The 25,816-nt window shown below is 42.2% G+C and overlaps 1 protein-coding gene across 4 annotated transcripts in view; it reads right to left on the bottom strand.

Annotated features, from left to right (window-relative positions):
• Positions 1–1,398: 1,398 nt before the first annotated feature.
• The window catches only part of ate1 (arginyltransferase 1), a 51,065-nt gene continuing 26,647 nt past the window's right edge, over positions 1,399–25,816 (bottom strand). For all 4 annotated transcript variants that reach the window (XM_020604516.1, XM_020604524.1, XM_020604530.1 and 1 more), the window contains 4 exons: positions 25,528–25,709; positions 20,774–20,873; positions 7,418–7,538; positions 1,399–1,718 (listed from right to left, as the gene is read on the bottom strand). In XM_020604516.1, coding sequence (XP_020460172.1) covers positions 1,540–1,718; positions 7,418–7,538; positions 20,774–20,873; positions 25,528–25,709 — 582 coding nt within the window. In that variant the 3' untranslated portion in view covers positions 1,399–1,539. The remainder of the gene's footprint in view (positions 1,719–7,417; positions 7,539–20,773; positions 20,874–25,527; positions 25,710–25,816) is intronic.

The raw sequence follows: 25,816 nt of genomic DNA, 5'->3' as shown, positions 1-25,816 counted from the left end.
ATTCACATGGAATCTTTAATTTGAAACTTATTAAAACGGGATTTTAACTTAGTGTCCATCTTTTTCATATAATTTCAAAGTGAATTTATCAGCAAAGGACATCATATATTTGAGAACCTCATGCTGACTGAGAGTGATGCCTGTGTGTTCAGAGTTGGGTGCACCTCCTAAATAGTGCAGATTTGGTTCAAAGGGTGAGATAGGGTACATGTTTGAGTCTGAGCACAAAAAAAGGGTACTCCAAATACAACACTTATTCATCTACAGTGCTTTTGGAGCTAGCAATATGACAAGGTTATCTGTTAAATAACTAGGTTAACTAAGTTAAGGTAGTGATACAGAGGCAGCTGTATCTGTGATGGCACTCAGACATCTAATGCCCAGTACTTTTTAAGTCACCAATTTTTATTAGAACCACCAAAATTTACTGTACCTACTTAACGGAGAAGTAGCATTAACATTCTGCTGCTGCCATACATACAGCATGTCTGTGCTTTTAGACCTGAAGGCCACCTGCTGACACAGGACATTCTTGGCTCAGCCTTGCTTTTACTATTGGCACTCTGTTTGAGGGCAAGAGGCTATTCGCTTTTGTTGTCTTTCAGCTCATACTGTATATCTAACATCTGTTGGTTGGCCCAGTTCAATAAGCACTTGTCTCTGGTGCATGTTTTTGGGAGACATAAGCTTATGTGTACAAATGTACACAGTTTGTGCCAGCAAGAGGAGTACTGAAGTTCCCAAAATCCTGCTGCCTGTGGATTCAAGGTTGTATTACACAATTAGCATAAAAAAGAAAGCCACAAAGTCCAGGCAAGGAATATGCAAAACCTTTATTTGCTTTAACCAAAAAATAACAGTGTCAATCGTTAAACAAAAAGCAAATAAAGCTATAAATATAACAGGTAAGCACATTAAAAGCAGGGTGTTCTTGCATCACATAAACCCAGTGATAAAAACCATTACAATATTGTTGTATAGTCTCAGCTCGAGGTTTCGTGCAAAGTAAAGCAACTGAAAACCACCTTCAAAAGGTCACCGGACATTCAAAGGAGAACATGCTCTTCATGTCCCAACCCATGTCAGCTCAGAGAAGAGCAGCCACCTGAGTGCAGAAACACTCTTTAACAATATTTTTTACTTAAGCATATAGAATCAGGAAAGGCACACACACAAAAAAAAAAAAAAAAAAAATCAAAGAAGTGATGTAACATTAAACGTACAGGTCCTTGTAAGGAGTCAAATCAAACAAAATGATGAACAAGAGCTAAACTGAAAATGAATTCTGCAGAATAACTTAAAAACCAAATGCAAATGAGACATCTCTGATGCATGAGGCAAGTGTGTGAATGGGTGCACACATACAGTCGATGGTGAATGGCTGCTGCATTATTTCAGTCTGTGTAGGGCTAAACATGGTGAGAATACAGGGGGCAAAGCAGCAGAAAGCACTTTCACTGACAGTGAGGAGACAGAAACAGACAGACACTGCTGGGACACTGCTTCATTAGAAAGGAGCAGTGGTGTGAAGCTGTATGTTCAGGCGCGATATAGCACGATCCTTTCGGCACACTCCTGGCCGACCAAGCTGGCATACTGCTGCACCTCCCTCTCCTCGCTGGAGCCCTTGCGTTTGCGGACATAGACTGCATAGGGCATGACAGTACGTTTGTATAGTACCAGCACTCTGCCCACATCCTTCAGCACCCGAGCATCTCCTGGGCAGAAACAGGCACACATGAGAATATGATAAAGACCAGTGTAGACACATTAAGCAAAATAAACACCGTCCTTATTTCCCCACTTAAGCTGATCTCTGGGTGACTTGGTAGGAATACACCATTGCTCCGAGAAGCTGTTGGGGGAGCAGAAGGCACTTTCTCCCAAAGCACAATTTTCCTTTTGCCCTAAACCTGAGCTCTTAATGGTGAGTGAGGCTAGTTAGCTTGCTCCCTGCTGGGTTGCCAATCTTAGCATCCCATTAGGTCCTGTGTCATACACTGCCAGCTCCCATCAGTCCAGTGAAAACACAGCTGATCTCAAAAGTGTGCATGTTCAGCAGCTAAGATCGGTCCTCCGAGGGGTCAGATGAAAAAAAAAGTGTAAAAAAAGGTGCCCCTCATTCTGACAGTAAAACCACCCACAGGACTGAAAGGACATGCAAGAGGTAGCACAGCAGGAAGTCCCAGCTGAGTGCTAATCATCTTGCCACTCCAGAACTGGAATTTTCTGTCAGTCACATCACCCTCTCTAGTCACTCAAACTGCCCTTAAAATCCTTTTATCTCTCTCCTTAGTTCTAGAAGCATTCTGCTTTTTCTCCCTTTGCAGAATGTCTAACTATTAAATTTGAATTATGACTTCAAAAATGCACATCCCCTACAATATTTTATCCAGTCAGCCTGTCCTATCTGGAGCAATCACAGCTTGGCCCAGCTAAGAAAAAGCAGATGAAAATATACTCTAGGCCAGGTTGTGGTGTCCAGGCTCATGGCGACCCATCAGTCAAACAGGAGTGAGTTGGATTTGATATTAATAGCGCTCAAGGCCTCCCACTCGCCACTACCTCTCTGAAAATTACCCATGTGGCTTGCAGCTGAGGTGCTATGAATGACATGAGCACACTTTTTTTTGCCTTAACACAGTCAAACAGAAAAACAAGAAAGCAGAGAGAAAAACTGCTTAGCTGTGTCACAAACACAGGTCTTCTCTCCTTTGGCAGATGTTAAAAGGGATTCCTCCATTTTCAAGGCTACTCATCTGATCACTCTCTTTCAGTGTTTGAGAGTATGACGCTGGAGGAGCAGCTGCACTGTGCGCTCCGACTGCCTCGACTGGGACCGGATGTGATCAGAAGCTTACTTAGAGCAATATAAGTGAACCGGCCTTGCTGCTCCAATCAGTTAAAATGCCTCAGGCCTTAAGAATCATTGGAACAGAAAATGATTAAATCAGTATTGCAGCCCCACAGGCAGTCACATAATTTGTGAATACTGTATATGCAAGTCAGCGTCTCAACTATTCATGCTCCCTGATTACATCTAACAAGCACAGACAGTACCTGAACAGCAAACCAGAGGAATGAAGAGAAACAAAAGCCCGGGGCTCCTTAGCCCTCACACTCCCATCGCCATGAAGATACTTTTCATATTTCAAGATTTTCAAACCAAACTGTGGATTCATGTTTTATGTATTAGCCTCATTCCCCCTGTTCAGTAATGCCCCAAACCACTGTGTTCTCCCCTTTCTCTAAAAACTGCTGAGTCACATAATTGAAGAAGGCTTGATGTAAACTTTTAAATGGAGAAAACTAGCAGTGTGGGGAAATGGGGTTTCAAAGATGTAAAACTTCACCACCATTTCTATCCATGAAGAATGTATGAATCATTCAGGGATGAAAGTGACTCTGCTTAAAAGTTGGATGCTTCCTTAATAGCTTTTCAGCATCGTCTTCTTGTGTTGTTTGTCACTGTGACAGTTCACTTGCACAACAGTTAAGCAAAGCAACACTTGTCCAGTGTGTGACACTGCTCTAAAGCACCACTGTCCCCTTGTGAAGATACTGCATTTTACAGACTAAAATGGATAGCAGCAAGTAGCTTTAGGATGGTCTATTAACCTCAACAGCAATACTGAGCAAAGGCCCTATCGCTCTCTCTTACTCAATCCAAACATCCGCTCCTCACATAAACAACTTTCCTTTTCTTCTTCACTCATTCAGTTTTCCTTCACTGCCCCCTCCTCCTTTTGAGTAGCTCCAGACCCTGTTCCCGTCAGGGCCACCGGACATTCAGTGACATGCCACGATGAGGTCACAGCTCCACAGGGTCGGGGTTCAAGGGTCGGGGGAAGAGGAGTGGTCAGGTTGGTCAGGGAGTGAGAGGGTCAGGGCTGAGGCTAAGGGCCTTAAAACCTCGCCACGCTCCTCTCTCTCCCTCTCTTCACATAGGTCTCAAACTTAAGAAACACTTGCTTAACACCAGACTCTGGTCAAAAGCAGGCCACCAGGTTATGACCACTTCCTAAGACCCAATATCACAAATTCACAATAGTACTTTGAAAAGCAAAAGGCCAAAATGGTGGTGTAGTTAGTAAGAAGGCTGGAAGACCTGGGTTCAAGACCCTGTGTCAGCATGCATCCGTCCAGCTGACCCTGACCCTCTGTAGCACACTGTGAATTCTGACATCCAGGAAGTAACAAGAGAATTCCACTAAATTGTATTGGAGATTGTCATCATTATTGTTAAGGAAATGTTCTTCAACAGTGGAAAAAGTGCAGCAGATCTAAGATTAAAAAAAAAAAACTTGCATTATGACACATGAAACAAAGTTGAGTGGTGTCTACCTCCTACCTCCACTCTGACTGGGAACATTAGCACAAGTCAGACTGAAGAGCAGAAAGCCTGACAGTGAGACCCACTGTGAAAGTGGATACTGTAAAAGCTAGAAATACAGTGGAGAAGGCAGGGAGCTTAGGGGTAAAGGGTGGCTGCTGTCAGGCTGAAAGCCCAGATACGTAATGTGGATCTCAAAACCAATCGGCTTCATAAGAAGTGAATGTATGCATTTGTATGAGATGTGGAGGAGAAGCCAACAGAATGAGCATATTTTATTTTAGTAGTCTGTGTTTGCATTATGTCATTTGTGCACCTGAGTTGGCGCCTGCTGGACGCACTTAATGGCCGGGGGGCGACTAATAGTGTCACACATTTTTGCAAGTGTTTATCTTGCACAGTGGGCAATGCTTGTACTTCTTTCTCTGTCAAGAAAACACTGATTACTTATGTGCTGTGTAGAGAGTGTGTGTGTGTGTGTGTGCATACCAGTGACCCTAGGGGCCTTGACATGTCAGCAACAGGCATGTAATCATTGTGAGCCTGCTTTGGTCAAAATTGTGTACTGTAAACTTTACATTAGCCGTCTTTACACACCTCATTAGGACAGCTCCATAACCGGTCACCCTCACATTTTGAACACACATCCAGCAGCCCACTGCTCATTCTCCCCTGGGTGTGACTTGGCAGGGAAACAGAGCCTTAATGCAAACCTGAGCTGACATTAATGGTGACTGTTGAAATTTCTTTAACACAATTTTCTGTACAGTTGTTTATCTTTTTTAAATTCAGATCAAGAACCTTTGTTGTCAGGTTCAAACAAAAGAGAGTTGTAGTGTCAACCTTAATATGGACATGACTGGAGATTGTGCTGTAAGTATATATGTTACTCTGTAAGGCTGGATTTTGGCAGTTTACTGCTGACACTCCGAAGCACTCAAAGCACTGATGACAGGACAAGTAACCAACCAACTAGTAGCACACTTTAAGGAACATTTCCTTCACATGCTGACCAAAAAATTAAAGAATATTATTTCACTATCAACTAGAAACACATTCTGACTTGTTTAAAAAATCATTTTAAAGGCTTTACTGTTCTATAATCCTAAATAACACTGTTGTTTAAATGGCTGCATTTGGTATAGTAGTTTTTACCATATGAAATGTCATAGTCACATACATACAAATTTCTGTGAGATGAGATTTGTACTTTATTAGAAGTGTTTTCAAACATCGTGGTCTACTTTTACAAGAGAAAAGATTTTAATGGTTACGACGATGTATTGCACATGTGCGTCCAGTTTATTTGCTCATCTCCGTTAAAGTGTAACACACAGCCATTTACCGACTGTTTCTGCGACATGCATCCATCCAACCAGGACTAGGAAGCAAACAAAAATGCGACTGGAAAACAACGTGCTATGGTTAACTGATGGGAGAAGCTCAAACCCGTTGGTAAACTAGGTCATAACCATGTCTCCGAAGAAAACAGCCTATAAGAGCATTGTTTCAACAGAAATACAAGTGTGCTGCCTGGTCTAATTATTCCAACAAATCCACATGGCAGCCCGATATTATATATCAGTTTAAATAGATCGCACTTTAAATATTGCATCATATGCAGCTATCTTTATTTTTAAATGCTCTGAAATATGTTCCTGTCACTCTTTTTCATTTAAATATTGATGTTAATGTGGTCAAAATCATCAGTCAAGCTCATGCCAGTTGATTTTCTGACAGTCTAGGCTATATATTAAAAAAAGAACACAAGCCTCAACAGTGTCCCATGCTGCTAATCTGACAATGACATGGTGCAGGTCGACCTAGTGGCTGACTGACCACTGGGCACATTTCTGGAAAAGACACAAATCCTCGACACCACCACTTGTCAGCCAGAGACCATCTTTAGTTGCAGTCCAAACCCACAGCTTGGCAAAAGTCCTGAGAGCTAACTAGCAAGACACCTAGCACTGAAATGTAATGACACCAGGGTTGGACAGCTTTGCTTGAAATAATGTCCAGCCCTGTCCAAGATCAACAGTCCACACAGGAATGGAGGCACCACATAAGCCACAGACACTCAAACAATCTCTGGCCAATCTCTGGCCACAGTAAAAATCGCAGACTCTGAGAATGCCACTTTGTCCTCAGTAATTTATGCCTGCTCAGGGATTATTGGTATGATTGACAGGAAAAGGTCAGACCTACAGTACCACTGGTGAAGCTGCTAATTTCCTCATTTCCTTAAATTTGTATTTATATTTGAATTCTCTACAGATGAAGTGCCAAAACCTCCCCTCACACAATCTGACCTCTGAAACAGTGGACAGAGGAAAGGGCATGTAAGAAAGCACTTTTTTCTTTGAATTTGATCATTTGTGTTGGTTTTTACTTCACTGCATGGCACCAACTCCAACTATGACCTCACTAGAAGTCTTAAGCCGTCTCTCTACATTCACATATCCCTCTTTCCTCCTCTACTTGTCTGTCAGTCTCTCTCCAATTTTAATGTACAGTACTCCTTTCTCTTCTGGTTGCTGCATACAGTCACCAGCCTCAGTTCCTCATGTGGGAGCTGTAGGAATTTGACTGCATGGTCAACTTGTATCCCACAGCACAAATGCTTCATCAATATACATAGGAGCCTGAGCAAAGAGAGATTTTTTAAAAATAATGAGACAGAAAATGTCTTTCTGGCTATGAACATATGCAGAAAATCATTCAAAACTTTCAAACTAACTTCCACTCTCCCCACGCCCAGTGCTAACCCCACCAGCCCAGGCCATTGGAGTCTGCCGGTCTACTTTCTACAGTGACTGCACTCTTGCTGCAAAGCTCACACGTTTCAGTGCACAGTCTCAGTGAAACCAGACCAGATGTTAATGCAAAATTCATGGGATCATCCAGAACAGCATGTACAAAGAACTTGAAGATCTGAGTTAAAGCTCAAAGTGGCAGGTCAGTATGTTAAGTAATGTAAAAAATATTTGCAACGGCAGAACACAAACGTAGAAAAATGCTGTTTCTTTTAGTTTACTTAAAATAATAATGAAAACAGTAGAGAGGAGCATTCCATGGTTGTACCTGCATCAGGATCCTGATTCAAACGAGCATAACAGGAGTTCTCCAGCCTGGGTAGGCACTGCTCTATTGGTACCCAGACATAGGTCTCTGGGCACAGGAGGTCTGAAGGCCGGTAATTCCCCTGGGGAATGAAAAAGAGAGAGAGAGAAAGAGAGGGTTAAACCTCATGCTAAAACAATGTTTTATTGGTTATTACTGAATTGATCCACAGAAAATTTCAATTTCAATTTTATTTGTATAGCACCAAATCACAAAAGTCAGCTCAGGACACTTTACATAGTGAGGTCTAGCCCTTACTACAACTACTATTATTATTATTATAATTATTAATATAGAAAAAAACTAACAAATCCCCCTTGAGCAAGCACTTGTCAACAGTAGGGAGGAAAAACTCCCTTTAACAGAAGAGACCTCCGACAAACCCCGGCTCCTGGTGGGTGGCCTTCTGCCTTGACCAGTTGGGGTGAGTGGATAGAGGAGAGACAAAAGAAGAGCAACACATCACAACAAACACATCAACAGGGAGAAGCTAATATGGGAGAGAGGTGATCTCTCTTGCTAGTTCCTGTCAGTACTCTGGTTGCAGCATTTTGGATTAACTGGAGGCTTTTTAGGGAATTATTGGGAGTTACAGTAGTCCAGCCTGGAAGTAACAAATGCATGGACCAGTTTTTCAGCATCACTTTGAGACAGGATGCTCCTGATTTTCGCAATATTGCGCAGGTGAAAGAAGGCAGATCTAGAGACTTGGTTTATGTGTGATTTAAAGGACATATTCTGGTCAAAAATGACTCCAAGGTTCCTCATAGCAGTACTGGAGACCAGAGCTATGTCATCTTGAGTAACTATATGGTTAGCCAGCAGATTTCTAAGGTTTTCAGGCCCAAGCACAATAAGTTCAGTTTTGCTCATTCAGAAGTAAGAAATTACAGGTCATCCTTTATGTCTTTAAGACATGTTTGAACTTTGACCAATTGATCTGATTCATAGATAAATATAACTGAGTATCATCTGTGTAGCAATGGAAATTTATGTTGTGTTTCCTGATATTGCCTAAAGGGAGCATGTACGAAACTGAAGTGTTGTATCCAGCAAAAAGCTTCTGTAATCAGTAAATGTAAAGATTTCTTGCTTTTTTAAAATTGCCATTACCAGACAAAACAAGTAATCTAAACATATCCTCTTGGTTTGAGAGCATTAATTATTTAAAGACATTTCATTTTTCACTGATGGAATCAAAACAATCGACAGAATAATCAATAATGAAAATAGTTTGTTGCAGTAACATCATTTCACACTATGCTAGTGACGCTTTGCGGTTAAATGTTTGACAAGTTGCAAACTGACCTCAGGGTAAGGATGAGGGTTGACACCTGGATCAAACTTGGCTCTGTTTAAGTTCTTTGTTTAAGCAGTGTTAGGTCATCTGCAATGTTGAGCAGGAATTGCAAACACACCAGCATATTGTAACGTGTTTTTGTGAAATGGGTACAAGTCTGTATTTGACCTAACATTTTGGATGGAAGTTAGGTCAAGCTGAACAAAAACTGTTGCAAGACAAAGAAAAAAAATGACTGAGGGGTTAGGAGAACAAACAGGAGGAGAGAAAGACTCCATTATCAGCAAACTGCATTCTCCCATGACTCCAAACAAATGCAAACTGCTCAGACAGCTCTGTAAACAAGCAGACGCCTGCAACAGGCCTGTTGCATGGTATCAACAAATAATATTTACATTTTATGATGCTTTAAACTGTAGGACAAAGACACCAGTATCTCATGAACATGCTTTTTAATATACAACTGAGGTCAAAAGTGCTGCGTGATTGAACTTACAATGAAAAGAAGGAATGCAGTTGTTAAAAGGAACTCAAAATAAGCAAGACAAAGGAAATACCATTAGAAAAACGGTGTTGTTACACAGGCACTCTGACCATGACCCATCTGTGGGTTTATATGGAAAATATGCTGCCTGTTCTTACATGCGCGATAGGGTGTCATGAGAGTGAACTCGCCCACTTTTTGCCTTTGAAACATTACAAGGAGAAGGAAAGGGGAATACAACAATAGTCCGACACAAGACAAATGCCAGAATGTATCACTAAATTCAGACAGCCATGCAAAACAGGCCGAGTCTGAGGTACAGGTTGCACTGGGGAAAAGCAGAGTGAAGCAGAAGACTCAAAACACACTTTAAGTGCTTTTGCTAACAGATGGATGGTGGTGGAATGCTATGCATCCAAAGCTGCAATGGGACACACACATCAATCGGATGCTCTCCGTGTCCCAACAATCTACGGCCTTGTACAACTGTCAGCGCAATCAGCTTGACACTCTCACACTCTATCTCATGTCTATACACTCATTCAACACTGCAGCGGGGCACTCCTTTATATGCAGACCACACACCTGCTTGATATAGGCCCCTGCACCTCAAATTAATCTGTCTGCATGGGGGGTGGGAAGAGGGACAGAGGTGTGACTGAAGAAGTGAGCTTCTAGAGAGAAAGAGTGAAATAGAAGAAGAATGACAACAAGCAAGGACAGACCAGATCATTCCATAAAGAAAAGCTGCTATGTTTTCAGTGGATTCCTGAATGATATTTCCAGTCCTTTGCTGTGAAGTTTCAGCAGAAAGAGAGGCCTATCTAACCATAATGAAACCCAGAGTCTGATCGTGGCACGTGTACAATTCATCAGTTCTCTCTCTGAACAGATAAAAGGATGCATAAAGGGATGAAGAGTATGAAAGGACACAACCATTAGTGGTTTGGACAGAAGAGAGAACAAAGAAGAAAGATACTTGGTTTGCCACTACCTAACTGTCAGCTTCTTTTCTTTATTGGACTGAAAGAGAAGACTGAGCTCACCGCTGACTTTCTTCATTTTCCCTCTTCTTTGTTTCCTTCCCTAGGCAGACTTGAAGGCTCCGTAATTCACAGCTACCCCCACAGCTTCTTTGGCTCATCTTCAGCCCAGTATTTTCTACTGTTGCATCAGCTTGCTCACAATATCCATCTTTTTATCTTAACAGTTACTTGTACTGGCAGAGAATGCAGTAATGGTTTCCTGAAACCTAGAGCCTGAGAGAGAAGACTGATGTGCAGAGTGTGACCAATCTAATAGCTGGAAATAAAATGAGCCATTACCACAAATCCATGTTCATGAGAGGCTGTTAGCTCAGCAAGTGGCCACAGGAAGTGACAGTGAATGGCCACAGAGCAATATGATGAGGTTCTTTGTGTATATATGTGTGTGTTTTTGAACGTGTCTGGTCAACTACAGTATAGGGCTACCCGGCCACTCCACAGATAGCCAGGATGAGGCTTTCCAGATGAAGAAAACACTTCTGGCTTGGTCCTCCTCTCTTCAGTGGCTCTGTTTCTCCCTTTCTAAGTGCTCAAAGCCTCCCACACCGAACCAATCCGTCATCATCTATCCCTCCTTTTTGTGCTCACGCGTTCAGAGAGATGTGGAGGTGATGGCGCTCGCTGACAACCTCTGAAAGGCTCTTTTAGACAGAAGGACAGACAAAAGTTGAAAAAGTGAGTAGAGAAAGAAGGGAACATGCACAAAGCTCTGCAGATAGACTTGGCTGCCATGAAAGGGAAGGACAAGAGAAAATTAGGTACAGGTGAGTAAAGTGATGGTATTTATCATCACTGAGACACGGAGTGAGGCGAGCTGATGGAAGTGATAGGAACGGTCTGAGCGCCAAGACAGAGGGGCCCAGCACTGAGAGAGGATGTTTGAAGCAGGAGGTGAGATAGACACAAAAGAAAAATAGATGTGTGAGGAGAAATAAAGACCTGCAAAGAAGAGAAACTTTAAATGGAAACCATACATTCAGAAGTGAGCAAACACTCTCAGTCATTTAAATGTATTGTTTTGCTGTGTATTTGGTTAAAGAATATGCAGAGGTCCCTGTTCACAGGAAAGCAGTCTTCTATGGTGTCGTTTTCCCAGTGAACTGAACTTTAACGGAACAGAGAGGCAAATTACTCAACCTTATTTCAATAACAAGCTGCTCCAGTGTAAACAATGACACAACCTCAATCATCAGACATAATAAAACACATATCTCCACAGGGCTTGAAATGAAGTCACACAATACTCTGTAGATCTACTGTCACTGCAAGCCCCATGGCAACACAACAACAGTCTTTTCATGCCATATAGACTTTACTTACATATACACAGCATGAACCCTGTTGTCAGAGCAAACTGTGTTGCCAACTCAGCAAGTCAAACACACAACCGTGACCTTGTTCAACTCCTTCATTGTGCACCCTTTCCACCATTTCTTGTTTTCTCACACATCTCAAGATAGGGAGCGATGTCCCGGACCCATACTCATGATATATTTGAAAAGCAATTAATCAGGCACATAAATCATGTGCTTCGCTGCAGCCAAGGAATCCTTGTGAAAATCTACACCTCTTGTGCCTTGTGCTTGTTGTGTTCTTCCCTGCCTGATGAAAAAGGCAGACACACGTGTTTGGTCTATAGTCTAGAGTGGAGACTTGATGCAGCTTTTATCAAGTGAGAGACCAGCAGCCAGAAGAGTCATCTTCAGATTCTCCAAAATAATGGACAGAGAAAAAATTCTGACTCAGCTTATTACCAGTTACAGAGTTCATTACAACTAAAATATTTCACTACTAATAAAAGGCCAGTCTATAGGACAGATCAGAACATGTCCTTGAGAGCATAGGAAGTGAAGGGTTTGATGCTTCTGGTGACAACAAAATGGGTTTGTGTGGAACAAAACAAATGAAGACCTCTGTAGTTAGAATGAGAAGCTATTAATCTATCAATCAAGTTCTAGACGTATTTCAAAGATACGCAAACAGGACACACCTGACCCCAGGATGGAGTGCCATGGCAGGGGTCTGAACACATTTGTAAATGAGCCAATTTGCAGTTTGAATTTTTAAACTGCAAAAATTTCTGAAAACATGTTTTCACTTTGTCTTTATGGGTTACTGAATGTAGACTGATGGGCAACAATGGCAATTTAATCAATACAAAATTATATGTAAAATGCAATAAAGTGAACACTTTCTGAAGCCACAATATTTTTTTTCTTAGCCGTTCTTATATTCTTTTTTTTTTTTAGCTTTCTCCCGTTTTTATTACATTTTGATATTGGTTCTATTATTACTCACAATATTAGAAAGCACACCAACGTGCTGATATGATGGAGGTACTATCATATCCTGCATTTAGAGAGAGACTTTATGAGGATGAAATTGTTTGTAGCTTTACAATTGCAAGGCAGTGTCATGGTTCAAAGTGATCATCTTTCAGGCTTGGTAGAGAAAACATCAGACCACAGGAGGTGGACTTGGTGTCCTAGTAAAAGGGTCTCTCTGCCTCCATCTGCATTACTTTACATCCACATCTGCTGCTGATTTCCTGCTCATATCTTCAGTTGAGTTTTCACACACCCTACGCCAAACTGAAATGTGTGTGTGCGCACAAGTCAGGCACTGTGCAGGTCTATTTTTGTTAACAGTATTGGTACAGCTCAACTCTCTACAGGAAAGAGCAATAAGTTATACAGTAATCTGCTGGTGAACTGAACACCTACTTCAGTTGGAGATAGAGCGGCTCCAAGAGTGTGATGTGAGGCTGGTCAGAGAATAGATGAGGTCACTAATGTTAGACCTTAATTTGTTTGGCTGTGGCAAAAGATACATCATCCAAAAATAACCTCCAAAAAGGATCCTGTTTTATAACAATGCAGGTCAAGCATGAACATAATGCTGAATAGAATATTATGACAAGAATGACAAGGTCAGGTACTCTCAAAAAGAAATTTGACACAAATAGACAAATGTGGTCTCTTTGCAGTACATCATTCAACTGGTTGTCACCCAGGACAAGCCTGAACTCAGAGGGTATACAAAGAGGGCTAGTGTGACCAAGAGCCAAGCAGACCTAACATTGACTGGTCCAGGACAGCACTCTGACCCAGGGTCACATTCAGCCAATCTTAGTCAAAAACCAATAAACACAGGTCCCGATCCCTACATCTGTGCTCTCTCTCTCAAACATACTGCTTTCTCAGTATACCCCTCTCTTTAGTCTTAAGACTGCTGAAACACACATTCTGATCGGACAAGGGGCAATGGCTCAGGCTGCTGATAGACACAAGTAAACAGCGTGGCTCACACAAACACACATGCAGCTAGACAAATAACATTAGAAACCGCGCAGACCAGACAGGGGAAAAGGTCCACTGAAAGACACGTCCAAACAAGCTGCATCTGAGAATAGTGGTCCACTCAGATGCACTTTCGCCACAGTATGCGCCAATATGTACATATGCATTCGTGTGTGTGTGTGTGTTGAGGTCTGAGTGCAAGTGCCCTGAACATGCCTGGGGTCTGTATTCGGGAAGATTTACACTAGCCGCTGTTTAAACACTTGGGGCCCACCAAGGCCTTTTCACCCCACTCAACACATTACCACAGGACGGCCTTCAAATAAAGTATCCAGGCTGGTAAGTCTCCCCTCTTGGGCCCCTACACAACCTCCAAAATCCCCTCCACTCTGTCCCAGCAATCCCTCGCTTGGCTGTGTGTCACAGCCCCATGGATGACAGGTTAATGAGGAGAAAATATTTTTCAGGATCGCATTTCAACGGAGTCCTGAGAACCAGCGGCAATGCTTTTATGGGCATCAGCTCACAAACTGGGCACTTTTATCTTTTTATCTGCTCTGGTCTTTATGGGCAAGCATACTGTTACAGGCCACAGCTTACTGACGTACCATCAGAGCCACAGCCACTGATCTTGGTCCTAAAACCCCACCTTAGACTTCTCACTGCAAGACCCAACCCAAGTTGTCGACCCACACTCTAAATTTATGTCTAACTAGCTCATTCTGTCCAGCAGTGTTTATCAAAGATCTGAATGCATTCTCTCACCAAAAAGAAACCAGACGTTTCAGACAAAGTGGCGCAGCTGCAGCAGGTTTGAAAATAAATAGTGGTGAAGTTAATGGCAAGACAAACACCTCAGGCTGGCAGCTAGAAGGCTCTGGATCTGCTCAGCATGACACCATCTCTAAACTCTCATTTTCACCCTCGTGACCTTCACACCTCCCCCTTGCTCTTATCCTGCTGCCATCCGTCTTCACCTAACTTTCCACCATGTAGTAAGACTGAATCGTCTGACCTGACCTCATGAACTTTGCTCCCTCAGACCCTCATCCTGTCAGCCCTCCTCCTAGGGTGTACCAAGCAGTGGCTTGCCCCAGATCACGCTGTAGCCTGTTAATGATTTGTTAAAAACACAATCCTGGCACGACAGAAAAAAAATAAAAAACAGACAATGAGGCATAAAAGAGAAGAGAAATTATAAAAAACTTAAAACAAATGTTTCTGCTGAGATGTGCACTGTTGGTGGTCTCCTGTGGAGCTAAATCAAACAATGCTGTGTGAGTTAGAAAAGCTCCAATTTTAGACAGGGGGAGGGCAGAAAGCTGGAAGGCACAGAAAGAGATATGCTTATACATTTGACAGAGGTGAAAATGGGCCTGGCTGGGTTTCATCTAATTTAGATGAGCACAGGTTTTCTATCATTAGGACTAGAGGAAGGTAACACCACTGGCATAGCAGAAAAATGCCTTCTAAAAACCAACTGAATACTGCTTAATTTAAGCAAAGGAGCAGAGAAAAAAAGAGAGCCAAATGAACGATAGCAAAAACACTAAGCATTCAGGTTCGCAACTGGAGAAACACTCTTGTCTGCTGGTGCAGTCTTATCATTGGCCTAAACGGACAAAATGTGTTGCCAGGTTTTATCTCTGAATTATATCAGTTAAAAGTCTCTTCAGTCTGGTCCTTTCTCTTTCTGTCAGTCTTTTGTCCCAACCAGCATGGTGGCTGGTTTCTTAAACAGTTGCTGAAAGAAGAACAGAAACAACAAAAGGGAAAGAAAGTGAAAAAGGGGCCAGCTGTACTGCTATGTCTGGACCTGCAGGATCTGTGAAGCACAAACTGGGTTCCAAGCAAACACTGCTGTTCACTTCTTAATACTCTAACTTTTATGGCAAAGCAATCTTTATTTCTATAGCATCTTTCTAAACATATGCTACAAAGTGCTTCATACAAAATTATAAAAACTAATCCTGCAATCAAGATAAAATTGTTAGGAGGAGGAGAGCACAAAGATATAAAGGTATAAAACCTTATTCAGGACAAGTGGGCAGATCAGATCCAATGGCATAAGGAGACTATTCCATAATCTAGGGGGATACCCCTGCAAAAGCCCCCCAAGATTTTAGTCTGGATGTAAGAACCTTTATAAGCCGCTGATTAGAGGATCTTAGAGATCTTCTTAGTTGTAAAGATGAAGCTCAGCGATGTACAATGGTGCTAGCTCATGAACAGTTTTACAAACAAACAGCAAAATCAATCCTTTGGCAAACAGGGAGCCAATGAAGTGAGGCCAAACCTGCAGTGATGCATTCATATTTACGAGTATCTATATGAAGACGAGCTGCAGCATTCTCACCTATCTGAAGTCTGGAATACGAAGAATAGGTGCATACAGAGCATTACAGTAATCAAGTCTAGAGCTAACAAAAGTATGTACTGTACTGTGTTTCCAAAATCATTAAAAGATAATGTTCACCCTTGCCAACAATCTCATCTGAAGGAAACTCATTTTGATCACTGAGTTAATCTGTTTATCCAGCTTTAACGAGCCGTCAAAGAGCACACCTAGGTTCTTTACCTGAGGTTTCAAATATCATGGGACCTAGATCATCAATATTAGTTGATCGGGGACCATTAATTAACAGACATTCATTTTTACTTTCATGTATATGTAAAAGGTTTAGTTATTGTTGTGCTGCTGCCATAAACGAAATGTACAAGACAGCAAAATTCAACAACCGCCCCCCCTTCTGTGTGAAACACACACCTCTAGATGCCTCAAACTCACTCACTGTCACCCTAAATCTGCCCACATGTACAACAAATGACACAGCGAATGTGAGGTCACACACGTACACATACCATACTGTCAAACGGGCCCCTTGAGTGAAAATAACATGCACACTGAGTCTTGACTGCTGTGGCTTGGAGCCCTTTTTACATGTCAAAACCTGCCACTGCTTACTTGGAAAAGAGACGGTGTGAGGGGGGAGTTTATTAGATAAATGTACTCTGATGGTTACTGATGGCACTGTAGCGATTTATAAAGATTTCTTAAGCAAAAAAGGTAAAAGTGATTAAAGTGAAATTTATTTAGTGAGAAAAAAAACAAAGTGTATGAAAAACATATTGTAAAGGTGTGTGCTGGTGTGCCCTGAGAAAAAAAACAGTGTACGTGCCTGAGTTGGGAGGCACTTTGACACATCTAACTGATGTCATAAGAACTAAGCTCATGCAGCAGGTGACAAAAAGGCCTGCAGGCACCCAGCGATTAAAGCTTTAGCATAGCTGCAACTGACTTAAACCAACATCAGATTCTTTCAGTGGTAGTATCCTAACATACTTTTACACACAGAGTGGCTGACACCTGGGTGGATTCATTTCAGGTCCACTGGACACAAAAGCTTTGGCCATGTGGAAAACTGTTGGCTGTTACTAGAGACCTGACCAGCTCTGTGTCAGTGTTTGTTGTTTGTGGGTAAGGAGGAGTTGGACTGAAAGGGAACGGAGGTGCAGCTGCTGCAAAAAGACCCTTAAAAGTTACTGAAGTACCACCAGGAAACGAATAATCCTTTCCATCTTGCCTCCTTTTCTCATTTGGCACACAGTTTGTCACTCTTTTTTCTCTCCATCTGTCCTCCTCCTCTTCCTTTCACTCATTTTGCTCACTCCTTCTTTCTTCCTCCCTGTGGAAAATTTAATGGTTTCCTGGGCTCAGACTGGGACATTCTTTCACTGTGAACAATAATAACAAGACTAAAAGCCACTTCATGTAACTCTCTCTCAACTCCCTCACCAAGTGGGTACAACAGGTTCTGCTGTCTGTGTGTGTGTGTGTGTGTGTGTGCATGTATGCCAGTCTGGAAAAGTACTTCATCTGTTGAGACCAGATACTGCAGATTGGTGACAGCCTCATTTGTTCTCATCAAAGTATGCTTACTCAGTACTTAAATGTAACTAACACAGACAAGTGCTCTCACACACACACACACACACCTCTGTAAAGAAATGGAAATTCACTACAAAGTGGCACGGATCTTTAGCTCTTTGTTTCGTCCAAGAGACAAAGTAGAAATGCACTAAATGAAAGCTAATGAAACTCTTAAGTGTACTGTGCAAACTACTGAAGCTGGGTGGTGAAGTTATTAGAGTTTAAAGTGAATAAAGCATAGTGAAAAATAATGTCCGAGCTGAACTCGACCTCTGCAATTATAAGAAAATCTAAAACAATGCATCATGTCCTGATAGTAAGAGAATTATACTCTGCAGGCTTTTTTGTTACGGAAGCCCCAATAATTACGAATGCACTCCTGTCACTAGACGGATTCAGTGTTTGCTCACAAATGACTATAATTCCTCCAAACAAGCTATAAATATGTGTTGCATGACATTTGAAGCTAATATCAAAAAGCCACAAAATGTAGTTTTAGTCTCAGTTACTCTGTCTAAATTGACCAGGGCGGTTAATTCAGATGACTTCTGGCTGCACATGAGAGGCAATGTGAAAAGAGAAGAGTGGCAGAAGGGCCAAGACCTTTGGTCTCATTTAAGCTCCGACAGCTTCACCTTCTGCTCTCTACAGCTCAAATCAGAGGGCTAAGGAGGGCTAAAACGCCAGAGACTGGAGCAAGAGGCAGGATGTCACATCTAACCCTGAACCCACCAGCCAAACCAGCAAGGCTCTGTGGGACGCTCCATCCCAGCTTTGAGAACAAAGGAGAGTGTCTCACACTGGCCGGGCAGCCTTCCAAGTCTTCCAGGGCCCTTTAAGGCTGCCCTACAGGACCCTGTCCAGGGTTTGGCACTGTTAAGAAGTTTTCAACCCATCACACATAAAGCTGTTCCCCAGGGCATGCAGAGATGTGACCTGGCAGAAATAATTTCACTGCCAACTCCAAACTCAAGAATACTCTAAAATGGAAACACAGATGAGAGTCAGTTTACTCAGACTGTATCCTTACGCAGCCAAATCCTTAACACAAAAGAAAAGCTCAAGTGAAGGCTAATAAAAGTCTTACCTTACTGCTAGTTTTAAAATCTCTCCAGTATGTCTATGAACACAATACAGAGCCACCATAAAGACTTTCACATTGACACTGGTGTCAGTTACATAAACAATGCAATTCTATTGCTCCTCAGGGAATGACAGTACTGTATGAACAACTGTGTGAAATTACACAAAGGAGGAACAGGTGTTAGATTTTAGTTTCTAATATCTCTGTCAGCATACCTTGTTAAACAAGGCCTTTTAAGCTTCCAGTAAAATTGAAGCTGTGTCAACATTAGCATGTAGTCGTTACATTTGAATCACGGTTCTCGAGTGGAAAGTTTGCCATGCACACAAAAAAAGACCTTTCTCTAAAAATTAAAATGATGAAACAAATGTCTTCTTGTGTGCTCTGTTTTTAACAGTTGTGGATAAACAAGTTCCTTGTTGTGATCATCTGGTAAAGATGACGGTATTTATGGCACTGACAGACCAATTTGAAAAGTGTGCCGATTTGACTAAGAGTCATAAGGACTACCTGTTATCCAAGGTTTAAATCCACTGGCTGCCCTACTGACCACCCTAAAGAAATCGTTATTTTATAGTCAAATACATCAGTGACAACACCTGCATAAGGTATACAGGGTGCAAAGCACCACCTTGGGTCAAACCAGAGGGGAAAACTGTTTTTAAATGTATCAACATTATTGGTACAGAGAGTTCCCTGACAAGTAGAAAAGAGAGTATGGTGAGAGGGAGTGGTGATGAAGGGTTTCTAAGTGGCATCCAGCAAGTGCTCAAGTGCTGTTTTGGTCCAGCAAGCAGCAAGACTGAGATCTAGAAACCAGTAAACCGCCAACACTGAACAGTAAAGTTATGGGATCCCCCATTTTAGCAACGTAAACAATCTACAATATGTCTGTGCATTAATGAACTACTGGGGCTCATATACAAATCAGACAATGGAGAGAGACACTGTGCATGTGTTGACAAAGTGTCTGAGCGTGGGTGTGTGTTTGTGGGAGTGTGAGAGCCCAAAGGTGGGAACTGGGCAACCTTCTCACCCTTGTTCTGTGTTTCTCCCCCAGGGGTAAAATAGGAAGAGATGGGGAGGCTGTGAACAAGAAGCTGCAATGGCAACACACAAGAACAGATATGGGGGGTTGGGGGAAGTAAAATGCCAGTGCAGAGGGGGGTTAGGTGCTGTGGTAACAGCAGTCTCAGAAAAACAGCGTGATCAAGATTCAGCACAGACACATATAAACAGAGCAGACACACTCGTGTGTAACCCACACGCAGACTCCCAAACTGAGAAAATGGGCGAAGCACCATGCCAACCCCAAAACAAGATATAAATGGATAAAAAGATATGGCACTCTGCCATAATCCCCAACAAGACATCAGTCTCCCAAGCTCTGGGAACATCTCAATGAAATGACAGAGAAACAGAGGAATTAGGAGATGAATGCGAGAAAGAGGGTGTGAATGGTAAATCTTGGCCAAATTAATGGACTTGGAAAAGCTGTTTTCTTTTACCATCCATCTGAAGCTATAGAACTGTAAGTGGTGTTTGGTGTGAATGTGAGCATGCTTGTGAGGAACGGCTTGTACGTACATGCATATGCATTGTGCATTTGTGTAAATGTTTCTGCAGTGCAGCAACTGCACTTCTGTATGTGTATGTGGGTGCCACACATCTTTTGCTGCTGAGTTACAGCTGCTGTCACCATTGTGACCTCTCTGTCAACCTTTAATGTCTTCAGCAGCCGCATACTCTCTTCCTTGCTGCTACCTCCGCTCCATCTTTTTTCTCCTCTCACGCTGTTTATAGTGAGATTCACTCCACCAAACCTATGTCAATTTCTCCTTGTTTTTATCCCTCCTAACTTCTGAGTTGTTTGGAATTACTTTTCAATTTAGAATAAAATGCATATGCATGCTTTGCTGCCTGCCCTCCACATACATAATGGTACAGTACAGCACAGATATCTTGGCCATCTCTAATGTTCAGAGATACTGTATGTTGTGAAAGAAAGGCTCAGACTGAGCCACTGAAACAGATTTGACAAACACACACTGAGCAGTGTTGCTATCAGGTTATCTAAGGGCCCAGACAACAAATGTAAAGGCAAGTTTAAAGTTTCAAAAGGATTAAGGTGATTTAAGCTTTTTAGCATTTGGCTAAACAATGTACACAGTACCTTATATCGCATCTTGGAACAGGAGTGTATGTAAAAGCCCAGGTAGTAGTAGGACAGCTTGGGGGACTGTTTCTGCAGTTGTCTGGTGAAAGCAATCTCCCTGTGGTGGGAAACACATAAACACACCTTTTCAGAAGTAAAGAAAGGTACATACACTTGCAGCTTGGTGTGTTATTTCTTATCATGTTCAACCAATCCTATGTGGAGATGTTGCTCTGTAGTCAGTTCAGCATCAATTAAATGAAATACACTGGTCAAAGAAATTAGGGGAACACTTGATCATCACAGTATAACACCAAGTCATTTAAACTTCAGGGATATCAATCTGTCCATTTAGGAAGCACAAGTGATTGTGAATCAGTTTACTTTACTTTGGTGAAAATGAAAGTTACAGCAGGTGCAATGGAGAGGCAAAAGCAAGACAACCCCCAAAAAAGGGAATGGTTTTGCATTTGGTGGCCACAGACAAATGCTCTCTCCTGATACTTCCTGACTGATTCTTCTCAAGTTTTGTGTTTGTGTGTTTTGTGTTGTATATCTTACAATATATGACACCAGAATTAGCAGGTCCACCGTTGACACCCCATTATCTTCACAGATCAGAGCAGAGGTTCATACTGAGCACATGTGACAGACGTGAAAGAGTCTGGAGACGCTGTGGTGAATGTTATGCTACCTGTAACATCATCAAACATGGTGGGGGTGGATCAGAGATGGTCTGGGGAGGCATATCCCTGGAGAGCCACACAGACCTCCATGTCATAGCCCTTGGTTCCCTGACTACTGTGAGGTACCAGGATTCAATCCTCAGAGCGATTGTCAGACCTTATGCTGGTGCTGTGGGCCCTGGGTTCCTCCTGGTGCAGGACAATGCCTGGCCTCATGTGGCCAGAGTGTGTCGGCAGCTCCTGGATGACCAAGGCATTGGTACCATTGACTGGCCCTCATGTTCCCCTGACCTAAATCCAATTTAGTAGCTATGGGACACTACGTATCGGTGCATCCAACGCCGCCAAGTACCACCACAGACTGTCCAGGAGCTCACTGATGCCCTGATCCAGGTCTGTGAGGAGACCCCCCAGGACACCATCTGCCGACTCATCAGGAGCATGCACAGATGTTATCTGAAGTACACACAGGCACGCAGGGGCTACACACACTTCTGAGTCACATTATGAGTTGCTGTGATGAAATTCACACAACTTGGATGAGCCTGTGATTTCAGTTTTTCAACTTGAATAATTCGTTCATCAAGATACGTCTGTGATTTAAGTGTTCCCTTAATTTTTGAGCAGTGTATAGTCTATGTAGCCTTTAGTTTTAAAATAAAATGAGAGATTATGAGATTTAAAGCTGTGTAGTTTGCAAATGCACACACATGCAGTTAAGACTGTATGCTGCATCAGAAGGCCAGTTAAACCATGACAATTGAATTTCAGAATTTAGAGGTGGTCTTCACACTGAAAACAACAAGCCAGACAGAGTAATGGGTAATTTAGAAAATGATAGCATCTAGGTGTACACCTACTAACTTGAAATGTGTTTTAATTTCGTATAACAGCATTTAAATGAGGGCATTAAGAAATAAAATTTGCACTAGCAGTACTGACTAGAACTGTGCCCAAGCTGAGGAAGTAAACACCCACATTCAAAAAGGCAGCCTTTCTTGGTCTCATTTCATTAGACAAAAACAACTGCCTTCTCTCTATTGCTATTGAGCCTTAGAGCAGAAAAGATGCTTGTGATAAAAGAGAGAGAGAGAGCATGTAAAATAAAGATTTAGAATTCAGAAGATTTATACAGCTTCTTCAAATACAGTAAATGTCTTTCCTGCTTTATTTTTTTTTACCAATAGTTTCTTCCTTAATTGCATCCTTTTACTAAAAGCCTATTTTCCCCTTTCCCTCGTCGTTTCCTTCACTATTCCACAACTAAATTCCAGCTCCTCTTTCTTCTCCCTTTTTTGTTTCACTCTTCCTTCAACCCCTCTGTGCTTCACCCGCTTAAATGAAGGGGGAGAATTCCCTTTCTTATAGGGAGAGAGAAAGAGGCCTTAAAATAAAATAGATGCACTGAAAAATAAGACATGGGACAAAGCAGGCCATGCCAGGGAGGGTAAGCAACAGGGCAAGAGGGAGCAGGAGGAGAATATAAAAGAGAAGGGTCAAGAAAGAGAAAGGGAGGGAGAAGAGGGGCAGCTAGAGCAAGGTGCTAGAAGGTCACCCGCTTGCTGCCAGGTTCCTGGGTTCCCATCCCCTCACCACAAAAGGGCCTGGCAGGCCTGAATTGGGGGAGGAGGGGGGTCAAGAGAGGCGAGGGGCCCATTCACAAAAAGTCTTGTGCCCCCCCCTTCACTTGAGGCCTTCACACCCCCACCTCCAACCCCACGGCAGCAGCTTGAGTCTGCCATTATTCCCTCTTCAGCCATCTGACACTCCAGCACAAGCCAATTATCAAGCCCTCTGCTCCTACACAAGCTTTCCTTATACTTTTGTGCATACACACACACACACACACACACAGACACAAAGGGCCTATAACCGTGCATACCTTGAGGTGCTTACTGCAGCCCTGCATGCATGTGGAAACATTTCATATCAAAACACTAGAAGTACAGTGTTGAGTAGTCAGATATAAAATACAAAGGGAGCTACGAGTGACAAGAAGCATATTTAACTGAGAAAATGAACCTGAAATCACACAGTACATGTATGTACACTATATTGTATAAAAGACTAAGTATTTCTTGAGTCAGTCTCCAGGCTTTTCTTTTTTGATGGATCAGTACAGGTTATGTAAAGCCTGATTCATTAACCAATCCCATGTTTGCTTACTCTGACAAAACTGCTCCATCAGGATCCTTTAAAAACTGGGATTGTAATGAATTCAATAGCACATTAAACAAACAAAACAAAAGCCTGTGGGTTCAATCTATAATAAGAGTATGCCGCAGTGAACCAGCCATGTGAACAGACTACAGCCTGTTTTGGCTTTAAAAAAAAAATGCTGTTTTGCATTCGCTGCATTTTGCAGGTGTAACACAGGTGCAGGTGTTTTGTTTGCACATTTGAACTTAACATGCATTCCGCATCACCACAGAAAACTAAAAAAATATTTAAAAAAAAATATTTTTTATAAGTTGCAATGTAGGATATATATATTTTTTTTAATGCAGATCTCTTGAGGTATCTAACATAGTGATGCAGGTTGAACACCAGCTGTGTTTCCTACTGTGCCTCTTTCATTCTCCTCCTCCTCCTCCTCCTGTCTTCAGGGCCTCTGTGCAGAATGAGCTGCACTAATGTAAGAAATTTCTCAACATCCCCCTCTACTGTTTCTACTGCTGAATCACATGTAAATACATAATGATGCCTACTATAACATACTTTTTTTTTTTTTTTTTTACCTCAAATGTAACCTACTTGTATTCCAAACTCAAAGCATATTGTGAATTTTTAATACTAGGAAAAAAGTCCCGCTATATATTTTACATGCAACTCTTCCATGATTTTTTTATGCTGTTGCTTTAAGGAGTGCACTTGTATATGGTTGAACAGTTCGCGCTCCAATCCAGCTAGGCATAATGATCATCTAATGTAATGAATGTTTTAAAGTATATGTGTGTGTGGAAAAAGTCAGCCAGGCAAAACAGACTAGGGAGTGTCCAGACCTGATCAAAGGCCTTGGGCTCTGGTGTCTCTAAAGAAGCGGGAGGATTTCAGTCCTGCTGGCTCCCTTCGCCAAGGTCTCCTCCACACACTGAGCACTCTGTGTTAGTCTTGGAGTCAGACTTAAAATAATAAGTGATGGGGAACTGTGTGCTTATGATGACCAGGGTGTTCCCTCTCTATGAGCAGAAGCCGTCTTTTCCAACTGGTGGTCTGAATTAGTGCATGATCCACACATAAAGGAACAATCACAGTTCACATAGTAACACCTGTACACACCAACTTTGAAGCTGAGATCACCCAGTCTCTCACATCTGTGCAGAAATATTCTAAAAAGCTCTTCTCACATTATTGGGTTACATTTTACAGGAAATGGCAGATATGTGCGGCTGCAGTGTGTGCACGTTCTCTTATTTCATCTTGGCAGAGAGAACTGTCGTCAGCCAAACCACAAACAGAGCACTGCCTTAACCAATCAAGTGTGAAGAAAGAGGTATTCTTCCTAACCTACAGTATTATGGTACTTATAAGATACTGTTCCACAAAAAATGAAATTTGGGAGGAGCTGAAAGGATCGAGAGTCTGGGAGAGAGCAGGTTAAGAGGAGGGCAAATATGAGGGAATGAAAAGGGGGGAAGAACAGAAGCAAGAACAAAGGAATTAGGCAAAAAAAAAGCATGGAGCGAGTAAAAAATGTGACTCCTCTTTCAAAAACGAGCTACATGTTGCAATTAACAATTTATTATCCTACTGAATTTATGTATAGCACAATTACTTTGAATAACTGAGATATTGCTAAGGCTCTGCGGCCCTCTACATCACAATCTGGGTCACATTTGACAGGAAATCTGCTGCAAAAACTGCAAGGGGAATTCTTTTATTAGCAATCAGAGCAAACTGCAGCATTCTCTGTGACAGAAAGAAATTAAAAAAAACATGGCCCTGATGTTATGAAGCATGAGCATGATATGCCATAGGGGTTATCGATCATCTCCACCATCATTGAATATGCTTAGATAATCATAAGAGGGCTTTCAAGACAACAAATAAAGGATAAGGTGGCTCATCTAAGGCCTGGAGACCAACCTGAGAGCAGAGTAGGAGCCCAGAGACAGTGAGGCAAAGTCTGGGTGGTAGTACAGATAGACAGATGACACACAGGTGGGCAGGATATCGATCACCCCCACCGCCACAATGCGCCCGTCCAGCCAGTATTGCTGGTGGAAGGAACCGTAGCCCACCTCAGGACCATCTGGAGAATATTCCGCCTGAGGAGAGGCAAAGAGAGAAAAACCGTAAAAGAAGGCGGCCACCGGTCATAATAGTAGCACTCTCATGTACTTTTATTGTATGTAAAATATATAAATCACAGTGG

This window comes from Monopterus albus, unplaced genomic scaffold (assembly GCF_001952655.1).
Source record: "Monopterus albus unplaced genomic scaffold, M_albus_1.0 scaffold3.1, whole genome shotgun sequence".
Taxonomy (NCBI): domain Eukaryota; kingdom Metazoa; phylum Chordata; class Actinopteri; order Synbranchiformes; family Synbranchidae; genus Monopterus; species Monopterus albus.
The sequence above is the reverse complement of the archived record's forward strand: the minus strand, read 5'-3'. Positions and strand labels throughout refer to the sequence as shown.